This window comes from Dermacentor albipictus, unplaced genomic scaffold (assembly GCF_038994185.2).
Source record: "Dermacentor albipictus isolate Rhodes 1998 colony unplaced genomic scaffold, USDA_Dalb.pri_finalv2 scaffold_11, whole genome shotgun sequence".
Lineage (NCBI taxonomy): Eukaryota > Metazoa > Arthropoda > Arachnida > Ixodida > Ixodidae > Dermacentor > Dermacentor albipictus.
In genome coordinates, this window is record NW_027225565.1 from 11,163,251 (window position 1) to 11,182,907 (window position 19,657).

Consider the following 19,657-nt stretch of genomic DNA (forward strand, 5'->3'; position numbering starts at 1 on the left):
ATGGAACAAACGCGAGGTAATGCCATCTTAGTTGAAATCAAGAAAAAGAAATGGGCATGGGCAGGACATGTAATCAGGAGGGAAAATAACCGATGGTCATTAAGGGTTACGGTCTGGATTTCAAGGGAAGGGAAGCGTAGTAGGGGGCGGCAGAAAGTTAGGTGGGCGGATGAGATTGATAAGTTTGCAGGGATGGCATGGCCACAATTAGTACATGACCGGGGTTGTTGGAGAAGTATGGGAGAGGCCTTTGCCCTGCAGTGGGCGCAACCAGGGTGATGATGATGCATTGGCGTTCCAGTTGTGTGCTCAAGTGCATGAAACGTCGTTTTGTTAACACATGAACTGGAACGCCAATGCATTTCTCCGCAAAGTTCGGGAATTTATAACTCGAAACTGGTGTCGTCCTGAGAAATCATTCCAAGTTGGTCATCCGCCTTGCAAAGCCCATTGCTAGAATTTGTAACTTGCAATTTGGGACATAAGATAGTTAGCTAAAATGTTAATTAGTCGATTTTACATTTAAATTTTCTGCGTAAATAGTGTCCTCCACGTCGAGTAGGCCAGCTCAGAAACTAGATTTGAGCTGTATGCCCCAGTCAACCTTCAAAAAAATTTGGAAAGTGTTCGCTGAAACACCCTATATATATATATATATACATGGGGGGTAGGAAGGTTGGTCGCCCCCCCCCCCCCCTTCGCCTATGAAAACTTTCCGCCTATGAGTGGACCCATCGTCCCGTCCCGCTCAATCAGATTGTCAGTGGAGCGAGGACATGCAGTGTATGAGAGGAGTGGACGCTAAACGCTCTGTCCAATGTTGTAGTGGGCGTCGTCTTTCGAGCCTTAACTATTTCAAGTGCTTAGCGGGAATGCAACTGCTTTCACCACCTGAGCGTTTGCGCTGCTGCAGCACGCTCAGGACAGACGCTTGTCGACATGACTACAATGTTCTTTGGGCAGCAATGCTAGTAAAAAAAAAGTAGCAATTTCGCCTGATAGGCGAAGCATCGATTGCGATAGCAAATTAGTGCACGGCAATATCATAGAGAAAGGCATTCAACAAGAGCGGACACTCCCATAGACCCCAGCGGCCGAATTGACTGTAGCGCACTAAGCGAATGGGATTAACACCTGAAACACACTTCCGGTGTCGGGCGCATGCGTTTTGAACGCTATAGTTGCTACGCGTTGTGACGGCTGCGCTATCGGCATGGCATTTGTTTTTGCTTCTACCGCTCAACCGCACGCTGCATTGGTGAGGAATCGTTTTCACTATTTTTTATTTAGGAAAATAAATATGGCTGCGAGCGATCTTTACATGCCTCCATGGAACCTGTGCAACGTGCAATTTTATAGAGTACAGCACGCCTTCTAAAATGAGGAAGAGTTTATTTTGCTCTATATAAATGCTCGTTACGGGCTTTTTTGTGCGTTCATCCAATCTTGTGGCGCCAGGTAAGCAGCTGTAGTTCCCGCACGAAGCTCCACTGGACGGCATCAACTGAAAAAAAAAGTAAATTACAAGCATGTGTCATTTTCGTATTTGGACTTTATAGGAACACTGCGTGTAGAGGGGAAACGTGCGAAAATGGTGAATGGGTGACATTACAAAAGCAATTCGCTTTTACATTCATGGCGCCAAAATACCCGACTCATTCCAAAAAATACCATACATAAAATATGACAAAAACATCCGATTCCCAAACTCTCCTCCCATTCCTGGGCTTTATTTCTCGCTCTTGAAATGTACAGATACATAGACGACTGCCCGTGTTCGACACAACTTGGCCTTAGCCGACGTGATGGTACGCCACATATACAGGGGGCGTATTCTGAAACGATCCGCTTTGGTCGTACTATCGCTGCGGTGATAGCATCGCCGTCAGGCGTGCGCTGATTGGCTGGTTGAGCAAAATCGTATGACTCAGTCCTCAACCAGCCGTTCAACTCATCCTGTTTTGTTGCAACAGCCAATCATCACGCGCCGATGGCGAAGGCGTAACCAAGGCGATAGTATCCGAGAGGTGAATCTCCGCATGGTTGCCATTGGCTGTTTTAATGCAGACGCTCTCTCGACGTTACCGCCAAGGCCCCCCTTACGGCCCTGGCAGGCGGGCGATACTTCATAAAAATGGCGGCGCACACGATTCTCTACGTTGTCATGATAACAGGAACAGGAGCCGCGCGGGACCTCCTCACCCTGGCGCTTTTTTTTCATTAGCCAATGCTGCGACCCGGTCGATGGAGTGGAAAGGGAGGCTAAACGTTATTTTGCCCGGTTCGTTTTTATTATGCCTACCCGCTCCGCGCCCTCTCTCTCATTTCCCCATGCCGCCTGCACCGTTCAATTTTGCTTTCTTTATACCTGTGCGCGGCGCGTCTTTTTTTTCAAGCGAAGCTTGTATTGGCTCACAAGTTTCGGCGGCGGTCTCTTCACGCAAAAACCCAGTTGCTCCCAGAGTAGCGCAGCTGCGGAAAAAGGCGGTTTGATAAGTTGACAGCTGCGCTGACGCCGCAACGTGCATCATTAGCAAGGATTCCAGCTGCATAGGCGCGCGCTCACGCCACTGACCAGGTGTATGTAAACTGGTAGCGACGCTTCCCATAGAAGCCCCCATGTCAAGAAAGTGGAGCTCGTTGTAGCCGTCACCATATACTTATCGTGCGGACAACTAACAGCAAGCAAAAAATTAAAATGGAGAAGTGACTTCGGAACTGGAAATGGCAGTGGCGTCAAAATCTTATGCTGCTGGGCGCGAATGTTTGAATTTCTTGAGCGTCCGGCATTACAGCCGCTACAACAGCAGTTATTTTTCTTTTGAGGCTGAGGTGAGCTGGCGACTCGCCTCAGCTGAAACGCCAGCGTGTCCTTTTACTATTAGGAGTGGCGTATATCTTAATCTGAACGTAATTAGGCTGTTATAGACGGCAATTGCTCCAGTAGCTTCCTTAGGAAGGTGAGCGAATAGGATGGAAATAAATGACACTGCCAAAGTTCTTTCAAAAGCAACTTCACTTTTATTCGTCTTGAATTATGCACCCAATATAACTGACGCAACAAAACCTGTTTCAGTGGTGAAAAGTACTATGGCCAGCACACAGCCGTAATGCATAGCAACCTATGTGAATCCTTTTCACAGAATAATTCGTAATTCCTTGCGACGCTATGTATTCATATCCAACAGACAACATTGCCCCACATTATCATTTAGAAAACATTCCACTTATTAATTTTGCTGCCCGTCGGACACTCAGAGCATTTGCTACAAACATAGCGTGACGTTCCTTCACGGAGCGTCCCGCATTCATCATCACGACGAGACAAGCGCGTCGGATGCCGCCAGCGTGAACTTGCCCTATAACAAAAAACCTGCACTCACACCTTTCGCCAACGAATGCTGTGCGCTAGGTCTCGCAATATTCGAAGTAAAGCGCATGCCACACTTTGAAAGAACACTCAACGAAATAAGAATAAAAAAAAATCGGACGACACCGCGGCCTTCAAGTAAGCAACGCCATTCCTCGCGACATAATAGCTGGCTTGCACAACCTTGCCAAGTCTTGCGCCACAATCACTGGTTGGTAGGGCTCGCCAAGAAAGAACTAATAAATTTTGAAATAGAAATGAACTAACATTTGTTTTGTATTGCAGGAAAAATATCTGAACGGAAAATTTACTCGTATGCCAGTACCCTGACTAAAAACTCTGAATAATTTTTTTACACATAGCTTTTCTATTACAGTGTTTGTCCCCCCCCCTCGCCTCTCCTAGTCGCGCTTCAGTCATGCACCTCTATCTGATATATTTGGTGATAGGTTTTTGCATGCTTTTCATTCCAAGCTTCTCGACTTATTTAGGTACACCTTGCCACGAACGCAACCAATGAGAGCCGTTTCGCTTGAGCCGGGGAGGGAAAGGTCACAAAAGGGTTTCGCGCGCGCTGCGCCGGCTTTGATTCCATTCAGTTCAGTCTCGGCAAACGAAAAAAATGGCTGTGGCTTAGGTAAGGTTAAGCCCAGGATGCGAAGCATACTAGCCTTTATTTTAGTTGTTGAACCACTGTTTAGCTTGGTGAACTGCTGTTGCTTGGCTATATTTGGTTCGGCTAGACGAAGAAACAACTCATGCGTTACTATGCTTCGCCTTGGACGCCCCGCATTGGACGCGGTGAGCGTCGAGCAACGCAGCGTTCGGCGCGGCAACGAAATGTGCGCCTGAGCAAGCGACGCACGCCTGAGCCTTAGAAACAGCTCGTTTCTAAGGCAACACCGCATTCACTAGAGGCGCTTTTGTACCGCTTTGAAGCATCGTACTCGTGGCTCAGTGGTAGCGTCTCCGTCTCACACTCCGGAGACCCTGGTTCGATTCCCACCCAGCCCATCTTGCAAGAGTTGAGCCAAAGCCACTTCTCCTCTGTCGTGACGTCACGGTGTCACGTGGTATTCAAGGCGACACCGCCGCGCCTGAGGAGCTGGGTTGAGCCCTCGTAATATGCTTCGCATAAAAGCGTTCCACCGAGGAACTGGCAGCGTTCGGTGACCGGCGGCGAGAACGCGCCCGTGAAAGGGCTCGCCGTCGGCGCGTCCATCCAGCCGCTAAGACCTAAAATAGTCCGACGTAGCGTGAACGCGCGCACACGTTACGTCACGTTGGCAAGAACAACAGCGTCTACACAGCAGCGTCTATACAACAGCGACCGACGGTTCGACGTACTGGCGCCGCCAACGTAACCGGACGCGGCCTACGCGCTCCGACGCACCCGGCGTCTCACGACGCTCACCCGCGTGCTGATAACGTGAGATTATAAACGCGCCTCTAGAGCCGCCCGAGCCCAGGCAATCCGAATGCAACGAGAACATCCCGAGCTGGGAGGCCGAAGCAATCCGGCACGGTTACCTGTGGGTTACTTAACCGTGACGAAGGTCATGTGCACGCAGGACAAGTTTCCGATAAGGGAAGGGTTCGTAATTTTTTACAGTGGAGCTGTTCGAACCTCGCTGTGTTTCTCTTGGCGTCCGCAGCTTCGCCGAACCGGGACATAGAGAGTTGAGAGAGTGAAAGCAGAGTATAAAAATTAGCATCGCGCAGCATACCGACGCGGCGAGGTTGAGTGGAGCCTAGCGAGGGAGAAGGAGTGGCGCGGCCGGGACGCAGGTGATGTGACGTCATTGCGCTCCGACAAAAACCCGTGCGCTCGCTTTGGCGGTCCTCTCCCTCGCAGTGGGAAAAAAAAATTATGCGTGGCTCTGCTATCGCAAACACCAGAGACCAACGGAGCTGGGAGAAACTCAGCAAACGTTAGATCAAGTATGCGGTTTGGCACTACTTTACTGGTCTTCTGCCGGCTCCGCTGGTCTCTGCTGTTTGTAATAGCAGAACCACGAACTTTCTTTTTTTGATCGCGCGTGCGCTACGCCACGCAATGGCATTGTTGGTGAACTGGCGCATAGTTCGCCGTGGATTCTTTGTGTTGTGCGCACGCAGTCTTGTGCGTCCAAGTATGCTTCGATTGTGCTAGCGTGTGCGAGACTAAAAAAGTAAGAATTCCACTTCCAACACAACAGACCTTTGGACTCGTTTTATTGACTTCGTTTCCGAAAACGTTTTCTTATAACGTGGTATGATACACGCTCAGAAAAGAAAGAAAAGAGAAAGATACATGGCATGTACATGACTACTAAACAGCACAATAGTTCACAGACAGCAAAATAAAAAATAAAACGCAAGGAACCACCAAGCCCGTTTCATCTACACACATAAAAGAACAAGATCTTTATATAATGCCCTAAAGACCAAAGTGTAGAAGAGCTTCTGATATATTCACTGAGATATTGCAGAAGGCTGGACGATGTGTATAACATAGTTATGACAACTAAAGAAAGCTAAAGCTCTAAGTGGAAGCCGTCGGCTGACCCCTACGCGTATGGCTCGTCACTGGCCAGTCACGCCATCAGAGCGTGGTACAACGGCTTCCACACTTTGATTACCAGAGGAGTTGACCACTTCAGCACAGTCAAACGTGGCATGTTTGAGGTTTGCCTGACTAACAACGCTCCTAATGGATCTTCCTCAGTTTTATTGAGGCAGTTCATGTTGGATCGAAAGATACCGTGGCCGAATGATCCTCTACCTAGCTCTAGTCCATTTGGCGTCCTCTTGGATCTGGCCTACAATTGGAACATTCACATCTGGTTTCGGCTGAGGCCGCTGAGGATGCAAAAGGGAGAGCCGCACATCCTGCTCTTCAGGACGGCTGACTTTGTCCCTTTGTGGAATGCGTATAAGGATGAAAACATTCGAGTGGAGGGAGTCCTGCACTACTGGAACAAATTTCAGGACACTTTCGCGATGGACGAGCCCCGTCGTAGTGACGTCGAAATAGAGGCAATAAACTCTGTGGAAAGGAGCGTATTTTCCCAGCTTCAACAGCTACTCGAGACAGAATGGGTTACCCCGGGCGAGTTCTTACTGAAAGATATTTCCAGTGTCACAACCAGCATGCCCTCAGCCGAATGGATGAAAGAACTGAACATGAACGCCCGGGTAGAAAGTGGTTATGGCCCGTCAGACCTCATCATCGCAAGCGACGTAGCGCTCCTGGAAACTATAGACAGGCTTTTCTTGAAGTTTGACCGGTGTTCTCTGTTGCTACATCTGTCGTGGTTCTTGATTCAAACTTTTGCCCCGCTTGAAGACCTGCCGAAGAGTTTGGAAGAGACTTGGCCGTCTGACGTAAGGCGACGACGGCAGTGCGCCATTCGAATTGAGGACTCGTACGGATTGCTGGTTAGGTCACTCGTCGTGGTTTCCCGTTTCACGGCAGAGTCCAGAGCCGCAATCAACAGGTATCTTGACCGCGTGACGCAGATAGCCCATAACAAGATCTCCGCTCTGTCCTGGTTCGCCGACGACTCGTTCAGGCGCACTGCGTCCTCGAAGCTCCAGAACACCAGGGCTGTCCTCTGGCCACCCGAGGAACTGTTGACGAACGAAGGACTGTCCGCTATATACGCGAATTTCTCGTCCAAAGAGGCATCACTGGTCGAGTACAGGATTGGCGCCATGAAATCCACTCGCGCACTGCGGGGCGAACCCAAGTACTATGACGTGCTGGACTTCCCGATCAACTATCTGCAGCCCCTCTTAGCGTACGACTACGTTTTGAATAAGGTACTCATATCAGCTGCAGCCCTCGGCCTACCGGCCTACACTGGGCGGGGAACTCGAGCAATGGTGTACGGTGGACTAGGTTTCTCTTACGCACTGCAGCTAGTGAAGGCTTTCAATCAGGGAGGCTTCAAGGTTGACCCAGATGGACATGTAGGCGCCAACTCATGGGCGCCAGAGAAGTGGTTCGAAGCACTCGCCAGAAGGTCAACAGAATGCTCCAGCGGATCACCTGCGAACAAAAGTCTCTTCTCTGAAGTTCCAGCCCTGGAGCTGGCGCATGCCGCTTACGAAGCTTCGCGCGGCGACACGCCGCAAGTCGGTCGCATCACTAAGGTGTTTACCGAGGACCAGATCGTTTTTATCGCTGCTTGCTTCAGCCTGTGCAACCTTGCACCCACACTCGACTCGCTCAGGGGCGAGTGCAACAAGGCGGTCGCCAATTTTGCAGAATTCAGCCGGGCCTTCAACTGCGGCGTCCGCGACCCTATGAATCCTCAGACGAGGTGCTCTTTCTTCAAGTAGCCATGCCTCTTGAGTTGTGTTCTCTTCGTGTATTGCGACTGAGAACCTCCTCCTCCTCCTCCTCCTCCCATGTAAGAGTTACGTGCAAACAAAGTTTCCATTTGAAGACTCTGCTTAGGACCCCATGTGATTTGTCGAGACTCTCTCGTACGGTGTAGTTATAGCTGCACCTAATTTATGAGCTCTTAGGGGAGGTTTACAATAAACTATATTGAGCGGGAAAAGGCTAGGTTTCAAATGACTGCATCGTTTTGTTTGTCATATTATTACTTGGTCTAGCACATGACGCATTTGACTGCTCTATAACACAAGGGGGATCCTTCCTGCGTGTCCTGGCTTACCTATATATACAAAACGAATTTTTTCTCTTCCTTTGTTATATAACATGGCCATGTGAACAACTGTGCGCAACAAATAATACCTAAAGTACTCTCTACCGTGGTTCCAGTTCAGTGTCTGTATGTTAAAACAAGTTCGACACAGCCGTATATTATTCTCACATTTGTCTTGGCTTTAAAGCGACAATAAAAAAAAATATTACACCGAACTATGTTGAAACATTGTGCTTCTGAAATAAAGAATTCGTCATTCGCAGCGAGAACAGAGCCTTTGTAAGCGAGTAAAATAAGGAAAATAGGAAATCAGGGTGGCGCCACCAGTCGTGGAGCGTGGTACCTCTCTTGCACGACGCGTGGCCCAACGAAACGCGGGAGGGGGTCGGTTCGAGGAACGCCGCGGCCGGATGCGAGTTGAGACGGAGGTGGCTGATTTGCAGGGAGTGGCAGAGGTGGTGACGTGTAAATACGTCAGTTTCGGCGCGGGCGACTGAAATTAAGGAGCGGCAGCATGACGTTCGGTGGCACTTTTCCACGCAACAAAGTCTTATGTTGGTGCCTGTCAGTCGTGAACCGGCAACCGTTTGGCGAAGCAAAGGTGTTCGAGGTTGGCAGCTATCGCCAACAGCAGCCGCCACGCAATTCTTTTTTTTTTTTTTGTCGATGTGGGTTCAAGTTTCAGTTCCAGCGCCACGGCGAAAACGCGGCCGTTGCACTGCCACATTCGGTTCTGCGGCCGCATGCGTCGCATGGTCGCGTTAATCCACCCTTGAAACACGGCGCAATCGTTTTATCTCAACCACACACATATTGCTAGCATGCGGCTCGCAACGACATATATATCGTTTACGCCGGTGTGTCCAATGCCATCGCGCACTTTATTTCTTTATTTGTAGCTATATGTCATGGGGAGGGGGGGGGGGGCGACAGCTTCCAAGAACGCCACACACACATAAAGACGCCCAAGGCACGTTTTAAACCCAAGCTACAAGAATCAAGGCCTGCCGCGGCAACAGCGCTGCACAGGCTGTAGCGGTGCGGCGTTATCTATTAGAAAATTCAGAAAATTGGTGAAGCTGTCGGCGAATCCGTGAGGGAAAATTACATAGAAATTTGCCATCGCTTGACCACTAAACACGGCTCTTGCCCCCATATTGTTGTGCAGTTCAACAGCCGGTCAAAGCGGGACGCAGTATTAGAGAAGACGAAGAGCATACGTTTAAAGACAGCCAGTATTGGTGGCCCAGGAAAGGCCTTTCTCTACGTTAATTAACGCCTATGCCCGCAGTTAAAGAAGCTCCTTGGACAAACTGTTGGGCGCAAGAAGAAAGCCGAATGGACATTTGTCTGGTCAAAGGGCGGCAAAACTTTTACGCGAAAGGATGAGAAGTCTTAGGTGCTTCAGATAACAAATGAAATTGATCTAGAAAAGATCGTCTAAACTCGTTGAGTTTCATCTTTAAAAAAAAGTATTAATACGACTGCAGACTTTCTAACGCCACACGAGTTGAGTCTATCGCTACCCGCAAAAAAAAAAAACGCCAAATTTATTTTCTGTAAATGTAAATGCACAATCAGCCAGAAACAAGTCAGACGAGATATATCCATACTACTTGAATCGTTTGAATTCTCTTTCGACGTCATCATGGTTACCGAAACCTGGTATCGCCACGTGTCTGAAGTTCTTCGTTTACCTAGTTATGTTACTTATCTCTAGAACCGGGGTGATAAGATGGGCTGTGGGGTTATGCTTTAAGTAAAAGATGTGTTTGAGTGTGAAATAGTTGAGTTTTTTTTTCTATAATTACTGACGATTACGAGATGCTGACTGTGAAATATAGTTCCGAAATTTTTTAAAATGCAACACCTCTACCTTTCTTACGTCTTTGGACACTTTCCTGTCGCGGGCCAATCAAAATGATTACTACCTCACTATCGGCGGTGATTTAAATATTGATATCTTGAAGCCCCACACGTCTTGAACTTCGTGATATCTTGGAATCTAACGCATTTACATATACGTTATATAAAAGAACCTACTCGATTCCATGCTCATTCCTGCGCACGTACATATGCCTCTATAACAAATAGCACAAAGGCACCTATTTCTTCTGGTGTCCTTAAAACAGATATTAGGTATCATCTACCTGTATATGTAATTTTAAGCCAAAAGAAATTTCAGTTTAGGAATGCAAAGCCAGCGCATCCACAATTCCGGTGCATATGCCCAAGCACCATTGATATGTTTGCTGCATGTATATCCACGATAACATGGGACGCCGTTTTCCGTGCAAACAATGCAGACACAGCGTACAATGTCTGCATTGAAACTTTCATAGAAGCCTATAACGAGTGCTTTCCATTAAAAAGAAAGCGGCCACGCAAGTCGCGGAAACCTTGGGTTATTTCAGAGTGCATTAAAGGGACCCTGAAACGATTTTGGCGATTTCCTACAAACGTACTGAGTCGTTAGAGTAGGTCCTTCTGATCATTAATTGACACATCTAAGTGCTCTGCGTGAAGCGTGTAATTTATTATAAGGTTTTAAAAATGCACATCGCCGTTGATCGCAGCGCACTGCTCGGCGGAATTTTAAGCCGCCCCTACCCATATGATGCAAATAACCCATATGACGTCACATGGGCGAGCTATCTGATTGGCTGACCAGGGCGCGTGATCGATAATTTTTCCAACTTCATGGTGAACAAATGATGCTCGTAATAGTTGGAATGTTAGTTACTTTGTTTTTGTAAAAAGAAAATAACTTAAAGAGAATACACAAGAATAGTTTTTTAGTACACTTCAGCACTTCCGGCACACAGCAAGTGTCGTCTGCTTGTGTTACAACGTGCGCAGTCTTTGACGAGAGCTCCGCCGTCTGTGTCGATCAGTCGTTTCGTGAGCACGATGAATCACCCTTGTTGCGTTGTGGGCTGTAGACGTAGCGACTGGAAAGATGTGAAGTTGCGAAATCGTGTCTCTCTGCAAGGCAGCATACGAGCGAACTGGCTGCTGCGCATCGGACTGCGGCTATCCGATAGGCGCCAGGATTTGCGCGTTTGTGGCCGTCACTTTACAGCGGAAGATTACTAACGCAATAGCGTTTCGCAAGTCCGGTATTAGGGCAAACACAAGCGCAAGGGGACAGGGTCTGGCCGCTTGACTGCGCCGGGATGAGCCATGAGATGAGCAGAAAGGTAAATGTGAATGGTCTGCACGGTGCAGCCACCTGGTGGCATAGAGCTCAACCATACACAGTAGCAGCAACGAAGTGCATTCTTCTTTGCTGCTGGTGTGTATTTTTTGCAGGAGTGTAATAATCATCAACACGTTGTTCTTATAAATGTTTAAAATGTTTTACACTTGGTTAGAGCAATATTAGCGCTTCGTTTGACTGGTTAAGCGCTGCGCCAACAAGTGTCTGGACAGTGCAGACCGATCAGGCTGCTCACGTACGTCTACTCTGAAGTTCCTTCATCAGCTTGAGTTTATGCCTCCAGTCATTTGCCGAAATGACCAGCTTGCCTGTGGTTACCGGAATACCGGCCACCTTCGGCGCTACGACAGAATGCTCGCAACGCACGCTGCTTCGATGGCTCTCGGTTGACGGCCAAGCGGCCAGCGGAGAGGTCTCGCGCGGGAGGAGGCGAGCTCCAACAACCGGAAGTGGACGATGTGACGTCGCATCGTGACGCAGGACCAGTGAAGGCGGAGCTTAGCGCCGCTCGCTCGGCGAGCGAGTTGAGGAGGAAAGGCATGGCTAGGGAGGAGGGTAACTTCTAATCGCTTGTAACTCCATTAATACATAACGCTTCACTTAAATTGTGGTGCGAATGTTCTACTTAATCTGTACCCTATGCGCCTACAAAATTTGTCCGAAACGTTTCAGGGGCCCTTTAAAGCTATAACATAAAAAATACAATTTAGGGGCGCTTCTTAAAATCTAAAGACAAAGAAGACTTTAAGAGGTTCAGAAAACACAGGAATAGTACAAATTCTCTCTTAAGGAACAGCAAACTTGAATAGTTCAGCAACCTTTTTGACCCTGAAGAAACGAAAACATCTGAAGCCGTCTGTAAAAAGTTAAACATGTTGCTTAATCCATGTTCAAACGGCAGCACACACCCGATTAAACTTACCGTGGACAACCAGATCCTCACTGGTGATGACCTTACCGAAGCCTTTAATGAATTCTTTACCTCCATTGGAGGGAGCTCACATGACAGTAATTTCAGCCGTTTCATGGGCACACAAATAATCAAAAGTGCATTTATGTTTCCGGTAACTACACATGAGGTTACGGCTGATTTCATGTCCCAAAAGAACAGCAGGTGTTGTGACGCTAGCGGCCTGGAAATTCGGCCAATTACACATGTTATTCATATTGTATACCCTGTTTTAGAATATATCATTAATTTAATGTTTTCGTTAGGAACCTTTCCTGGGTGTGTTCAGATAGCAAAAGTTCTATATCTTCAAGGGTGGAAACAAAAATAACATATCACATTATGGACGCATTTCCATACTGCCAGTTTTTTCTAAAGTAATTGAAAAACTAATGGATAAATGAATAGTTTCATTCTTAACCAAGCACCACATTATGATGCCTTTTCACTTTGGTTTCACAAAGCAGCGTTCAACCGAAATTGCGCTACTAACGCGAAAAGAAATCATACTGGATGCATTGGGAAAGGAAATATAGACACTTGGAATTTTCGATGACTTCTCAAGAGCCTTCGATAGAATTAACCAGATTACACTAGGTAATAAAACTAGACCACTATGGCTTCCACGGTAACTTATTAAATGTCATAAAGTCATATTTGGAATACCGACGGCAAAAAGTTGAAATTAATGGCTACGCGTCTAATTTTAAAGAATTATCAAATGGCCTGCCCCAAAGTAGTATCCTGGGTCCGCTACTTTTCAGTATCTATGTAAATGACTCGGTGAACATCAATAATAATACAACTTTCATTATATATGCAGAAGGTATAAGGTTACTTTTAAGGACTGCAATTTGCATAAATTTGTGGATAAAGCAAACGGTGTCTTGGAATTAGTGAAGACATGAAGCATAACCCATTCGTTAATTATAAACACCTCTAAAACAATATCAGTACTCTGTCGTGCCGAAAGTAAGTAAACTGCGATTTGACCCTAACGACTGGCCCGGAAACAATTAAAATTGAACCTATAGTGAAAACACTGGGAGTGATTTTTCACGAAAATATGCTATGGAAAATCAAGCTGAGCTTGTTCACTCTAAACTTTCTCGTAGCGTAAGTGTCTTAACGCGTCTGCGTTTTTTCTTGCCGCAAAGAATTAAGCTTTTACTATATAATTCTCGATCTTTATCTACACTAAGTTATTGCTATGTAGTACGGGGCTCTACAACGGAAAAGAACTTAAGCAGAATATATATACTACAAAATAAAGCTGTACGTATAATTGCAGGTCCTCCCCGCGATGCACACTCTAAACCCATCTTCGAAGCCCTAAATTTACAACCACTGCCTGACATTTACAATTCGATTTTATTTAAGCGATATCGTATTTGCCGAAAAAATCATGATTTTTTATAGACTTACGTATTTAACACCACGCACCTGCCTGTATAGCACGCAAGCCACTCATGATTGGAAAATCCCTTACACCCGTACCAACTACGGTCGCTAAATGATGAACTATTTACTGCCACTAACAGTAAACACGTTTTACACAATAAATGAATTATACGGTTCTTTTTCTCCAAACATCCTTCTTTTTTATGTGCGTTTAGAATACAATCCATGCAATATACCCAAAGACATGTTTTCGTCGCTGCGTAATAACCCGTGATTTCGTGTTGCTGTTTGCTACGTGTTAAATGGTGTAAATGCCTTCGCCAAGCCTTGATGGAATTATTGCTTTAGCCCCACAGCATTACTGCTGGGACTGTTGTACTGTCTCCTCTGATGTGTAAATAAACTGATTTGATTTGAACGTTCCTCCTCAGAGATGCTGCGATTGCCGTGGTATTCAGTTGCGCAGCTTGACGGGTCATTTCTTTTTTTTTCATTTTATCAATCAGCACGCGTATAAAGCTTCGAGTACGGCTCGCTAAGAAACGTGCACACTGTTCTTTATGTTTCTTACTCTGCGAAGTTTAAAAGTCAGCTTAAAATACTATGGCGCATAGCATGCCCACTTTTTCTTACGGAAAATTAGTACCACAGAGGAAGTGCTGCTTGAAACAGGCCCAGCGGGAATTTACCCGAATGAAACCTTAACTCAACTACATAAACTAAAAATGGGCTCAGCCGTTGATTGAAACTCTTAACGCATCTAAAAACGTTGTGCACAATTGGTTAACTTGATGCAGCAAGGAAGGGAAGGTTAATTGTTTGTTAGAAGTATACAATTCACTATCGCAATATTCCGTATAATAATCGCCTTATGCATGTAGGGATGCTTAACAAATGCTATTTCAATAGCAGAATATTTGTATGAAGGCAAATATTATTTAATATTGTTGACAAGATACCTTCTATGGACTGAAATCATATATTTACATTTTTTCTTGCTGGTTGAAATGTAGCCGCAAACAACAGTATTGATATTTCGTTCTTGCCATAAAGATCACAGTCATTCATTTTAAACAGCGCCGAAAAAACATACGGACAAGGAAGAGCACAGCACCAGCGCTGACGGCCAACAACATGTTTATTGAAGCCCGCACAAATATGTACACGCTGCCTTAATGAACGCTTACGTGAGCATGCGTACTGTGTCAAGATTAAGACTGGTAGTAACCTAGGTTCGGACGAGAACCGGCGTATTCAGCATGGTATGGTCGATGGCAGTAATCTAGGTGTTCATGGTGAAAAATGTGGCTGTTCTCCTCGCCTGAAAGACGCACGTGTGCTGAGAAGATACAGCGATCAGATAGCCAGGGAAACCTTTGAGGCCTTTTCGATTTGTGTGTTAGGAGCCACTTGCGTAAGCGCCTCTTCTATAGCTCTTAGCGATAAGGAACTTAAGTTCCTTAAGTTTAACCAGTTTCGATTGTGCCCATATTGTGTATTTTACATATGTATAGGTTTACGTTTGACGTGTGCGCCGCAGGAGTTTACTGACGATGACTCGCCTCCCCTTTCTTCCTTTCTCTGTTTCAGCCCGTTGCGAATAGCATATATTTGGGCGGGCTTCAATAAAGGTGTTGTTGGCAGTCAGCGCTGGTCCTGTGCTCTTCCTTGTCCGTGTGTTTTTTGGCGCTATTTAAAATGAATGACTCGTACCAACCAGCTCGCACCCAAACCCTTCTAAGATCGCAGAGGCTTACTGGGGCACACAAGGCAGCAATGGCCATGCAAGAAGGCCTAGGTGGCCAACATATTCTCCTTTCGCTAACCGATAACGTATTGAACACTTTTACAATGTATGGCACACTATCAAAATGCATATAAATAATCACTATCATGACAGGCATGCTCCCTTTCTCAGCAATGGTAACAATCAATGCTGATCGTCTTGAGACTGTTTGATGCTATCAGCATCATCCGTGCGTGTATTCTCTTGCGATTCTTTCACTAGATAAAAAAAAAGCTTGCAAAAGATTCATGAGGACGGTAAACTTTCGCAAGCTCTATCCATGTTCTTGTTTGGGTGAGTTCGGCATGAGCGGGTGGACCTTATTCTTGTGTATTAACAACATCGCTAGCTAATACACCGTCACATTTAAAAAAGTTAAAAGTACATAGGATAACATAAACAGTTTGCCAGTAACTGCATTTAATGCCAAAGCAAATTACAAATTCCAACCCACAATAGCTTTTAGGCGACGAATGCATGTTCATTGAGTATGCCCAATTTGCACCAGGCACTAATGAAAGAGCACAATGCCGGTCTTATAGATATTAGTTCATTAGCAATCTAAATAATTGCAAAACATTGTGTAGGCTCCTATATTAGCGCTATGCACAGGTCATTCGAGAAACATTTATTGCAATTCTCTATTTTCAAAGCAAACCAACAGACAGTTACTTGAGTGCAGCTTTGTGATTAATGCACAATATATTCTTTGTAAGTAAGCATGCACATTGGGTGTTTTGTATTATCATATACTCACTACACGAGTGTCCAAACAAATGGGGAATAACCACGTACGCGCTGTTAAAGGGGACAAAGATATTTGCACTCAAGAGGTCACAGCGGCTCAGTCTATGTGCCGAACGCAAAAGTCTTCCATAGAAAATGCAAATTGGCACCATGGGTACACATTAACGTGTACCATTCAAATTCAGAAATAACAAGTATGTTTGATTCCTTTTCATATTGCGTACCATTGCATATACCTTATTGCAACGCTGTGTGTGGAGTAAACTAACCTGACGAATCACAGCCGTGATGATTCGTTACATAGAAAGCAACCTAACATGAGGCTGAGAATAATGTATCTAAAGTATGTGAATTACGCTGAAGATCTTATGCTTCTATATATGAGTCTGCTTAGTGTCGGCCACTTCACTACTTGTTTACTCTATTACAGTTGAACCATGCACTTCCCCCCGGGCACTGCCATGCTTCTGCACATAAGCCAAAACAGCATGGCTATACAGACTCATCCCATTCAACCACTCAAAATGAGGGTGGTCCACAATTTCATATCTTCGTTTACAGTCCCCTGCACATGGGAGAGAGCAAGCGACGTTTTTACGGGAACATCAATGAAGTATAACGTTGTGCAGCAACCAGCAGGCGCACGCATAAAAGCGGCCATCTTGGTTAGCGGCGTCCCAGAAGTTACGGCCCCTCGACGTGTCCATCCGTGTGCTCCCTCTATTCTGAGTTTCCTTTATCGTCATCCGTACTGATTACGTGCATAAATTCATAAGGGTGTTCGAACAGTGAAGCTTAATTTAAATTGTGGGGTTTTATGTGCCAAAACTATTCTCTGATTGTGAGGCACGCCGTAGTGGGGGACTCCGGAAATTTCGACCACCTGGGGTTCTTGCACACAAATGTGCACCTAAATCTAAGTATACGGGTGTTTCCGCCCCCATCGAAATGCGGCCGCCGTGGCCAGGATTCGATCCCGCGACCTCGCGCTCAGCAGCCCAACACCTTAGCCACTGAGCAACCACGGCGGTAATAGCGAAGCGTGTCAATCGAATAAAATACGAACATCCGAGAAAAGCGACCTTCGAAAATCCAATCGAATATTGATTATTCGCAATTTCTAAAACAGTCAGATGAAAAAAAAAATGCGGAGGCTGTTCAACAAAATAGTTGTTTACATTATTTGATACATTTTATACAGTTAACTAGATGTCAGGTCGACTAGGAAGCTTGTAGGGGAGAAACAAAAGCGTAGTAAAATATCATCGTTTGCACGATGGTAATGAAAGTAATGAGAAAAAAAAGTAACAGCAGGTCCCCTAGGCACGTAACAAGTATAGTAGTCATTGTAAGAGCAAAAGGCACGGCACCGCTCATCATTTTGAAAGAAACCAAACATGCTGAGATTGGTCAAATAATAAATTGCTTTGTTTAAATCGAGACAACGAATTCATAGTTGGCCTAAAGCGAAACATGCTTATGCAACGACTGTTGCGCATAAGTGACCTAATCCGTGTGTTCAAGACCTTGATCGTCAGCTCGACAACTTCGGTTCTGCTAGAGCAGAATGATTCAGACGAGTCTATCTATTGGCATCAATTTTTCTCCCTGTAGATTGCAAGAAGTGTTGTTGTCCCTCAGAGGCACTCGAACGAAACGAACGTTCGACAAATTCTAATCGTGAATTCTCGAATTTTGTAGGAATGAAATAATAATTTTAATTATGGGGTTTTACGTGCCAAAACCACTTTCTGATTATGAGGCACGCCGTAGTGGAGGACTCTGGAAATTTCGACCTCCTGGGGCTCTTTAACGTGCACCTAAATCTAAGCACACGGGTGTTTTCGCATTTCGCCCCCATCGAAATGTGGCTGCCGTGGCCGGGATTCGATCCCGCGACCTCGTGCTCAGCAGCCCAACAACATAGCCACTGAGCAAGGAATGAAATAGCAAACACTTCGACTCGTATTCAAAATTTCAGTTATTCACATATCCCTGGTAGAAAATAGTCTTCCGAGATGTATATAAGCACGAGCGAATTTTGGTATTTCTAAGCGCAACATTTCGTGGTCACAACCCAATTATTGTAAGATTCTTATTTCGTAAATAAATAAATGGGGCACGTCGCAATCAAGCGGCATCACGTCGCAGACATTTAAAGAAACACTTTGATAAATATATTTAAAAAATGTTTATGAAAAACCAACTTTGCAGCTATAAAAAAAAATTCGTTTAGCATGCTTTAGGAGGTGGACAATGGGCAGCTATGTTGCTCCATGCGTTATGGGCGACGCTAGCTCCCCTTACCACCGCGCCTTGCCCGTACGCGCGGAGCCCACTGGTACTTCGGGTGTCGCTACCTCAGGGACCGGTTCCGAACCCCGTCCAGCAGCTGCGACCACCTCTAGTCGCAGACGCTGCGACCAGTGGCGCAACGTCTCAAGCGACCGCGCCTTCGTCTTCGATCAGAGGCACAGCACATCAACGCCAGCGTCTCAAAACGCCAGCTGTCACGAGGGCAGAATGCGAGAACACCCCCCCCCCCCCCCTTACCACCGCACCACCAGTCTCACAGTACGATGATACCCTACCACCGTTTATTCTCTTGCCGCATTGTTAGACTTCGCTATCTGCGGGATCGGCCCACGAAAGCGGTTAGACAGTCATAGGAAATCATGGTTAGTTTGCAAGAAATTCTAAAAGCAATAAAATAAAAACACTAATAAGTCTAATATAATATATCGCATTCATGTGTATGACAAGCGCCAATGGTGAACTAAAATGACGTAAAATAAATTATTATTATGAATTATTATTCTAACGTATTTGCCGAAAAGCACCTTGCAGAAGCACGCTGTGCAGCATGCTCACCAAGAATGCCTCGAAAGCGTAAGAAGATGCCTACTGAACTCTGCGTGAAAATCTTCAAGTAACGTGATGCCTAACCAAACTGCGACACCCGGAGAGCACTTCTGTAGCTCCGGCACACCTCACCTTTCTCAAAGGCAGCTCTGGATGCTGAGTATTTTGAAGGATCCAGTTGCTTCGCAGACAACATGACAACCAGTCATGGTACAAATTGCCGCAAGCATAGATGCGTAACATGGCCAAATCACAGTCGTGACATTGACATTTGCTGCACTCGCGCTGAACGGCAGCACCACGTCCGCATGAAAGCAACAGGCGCCGTCGCCCAGTCCAGGCGGCGTGCGCGTTACAGATACACACGAGAAAGCAAGGCTCGAGCAAGCGCTCAATAGGAGCGCTAACTGTGTGCTAACCGTATAGCCTGGTCATGTCTGACCTTCGTCACAAAGGTGAAAGCAAAAGCTTACACGGCATACTCTATTCGCGTGGCACCCAATGCTTCACTTTCCCCAGCGAGGCCCTTCCTTCCCCCCTCCTCCCTCTTCTTTCTTTCCAAAGCCACTCCCTTACGCCGCGGAGGCACTAGGAGGGAGATGGAAGCGCGTCGGGACGTGGCGCCGTGCGTTTTCACCAAGTGGCGGCTACTGGTTTTACCGGA

At 46.2% G+C, this 19,657-nt stretch overlaps 2 protein-coding genes across 2 annotated transcripts in view; both read left to right on the forward strand.

Moving 5' to 3' along the window:
* Positions 1-19,657, forward strand: part of LOC139051272 (chromosome-associated kinesin KIF4-like) — a 133,168-nt gene that overhangs the window by 14,341 nt on the left and 99,170 nt on the right. The window lies entirely within an intron of this gene.
* Positions 6,095-7,696, forward strand: LOC139051375 (endothelin-converting enzyme 1-like). The gene has a single exon (XM_070528393.1). It carries the CDS (start codon positions 6,095-6,097, stop codon positions 7,694-7,696), a length of 1,602 nt encoding a protein of 533 aa, XP_070384494.1.

Coding starts and splice junctions, on each gene's coding strand:
- LOC139051375 (XM_070528393.1), top strand. CDS start 6,095: ATGTTGGATCGAAAGATACCGTGGCCGAATGATCCTCTACCTAGCTCT.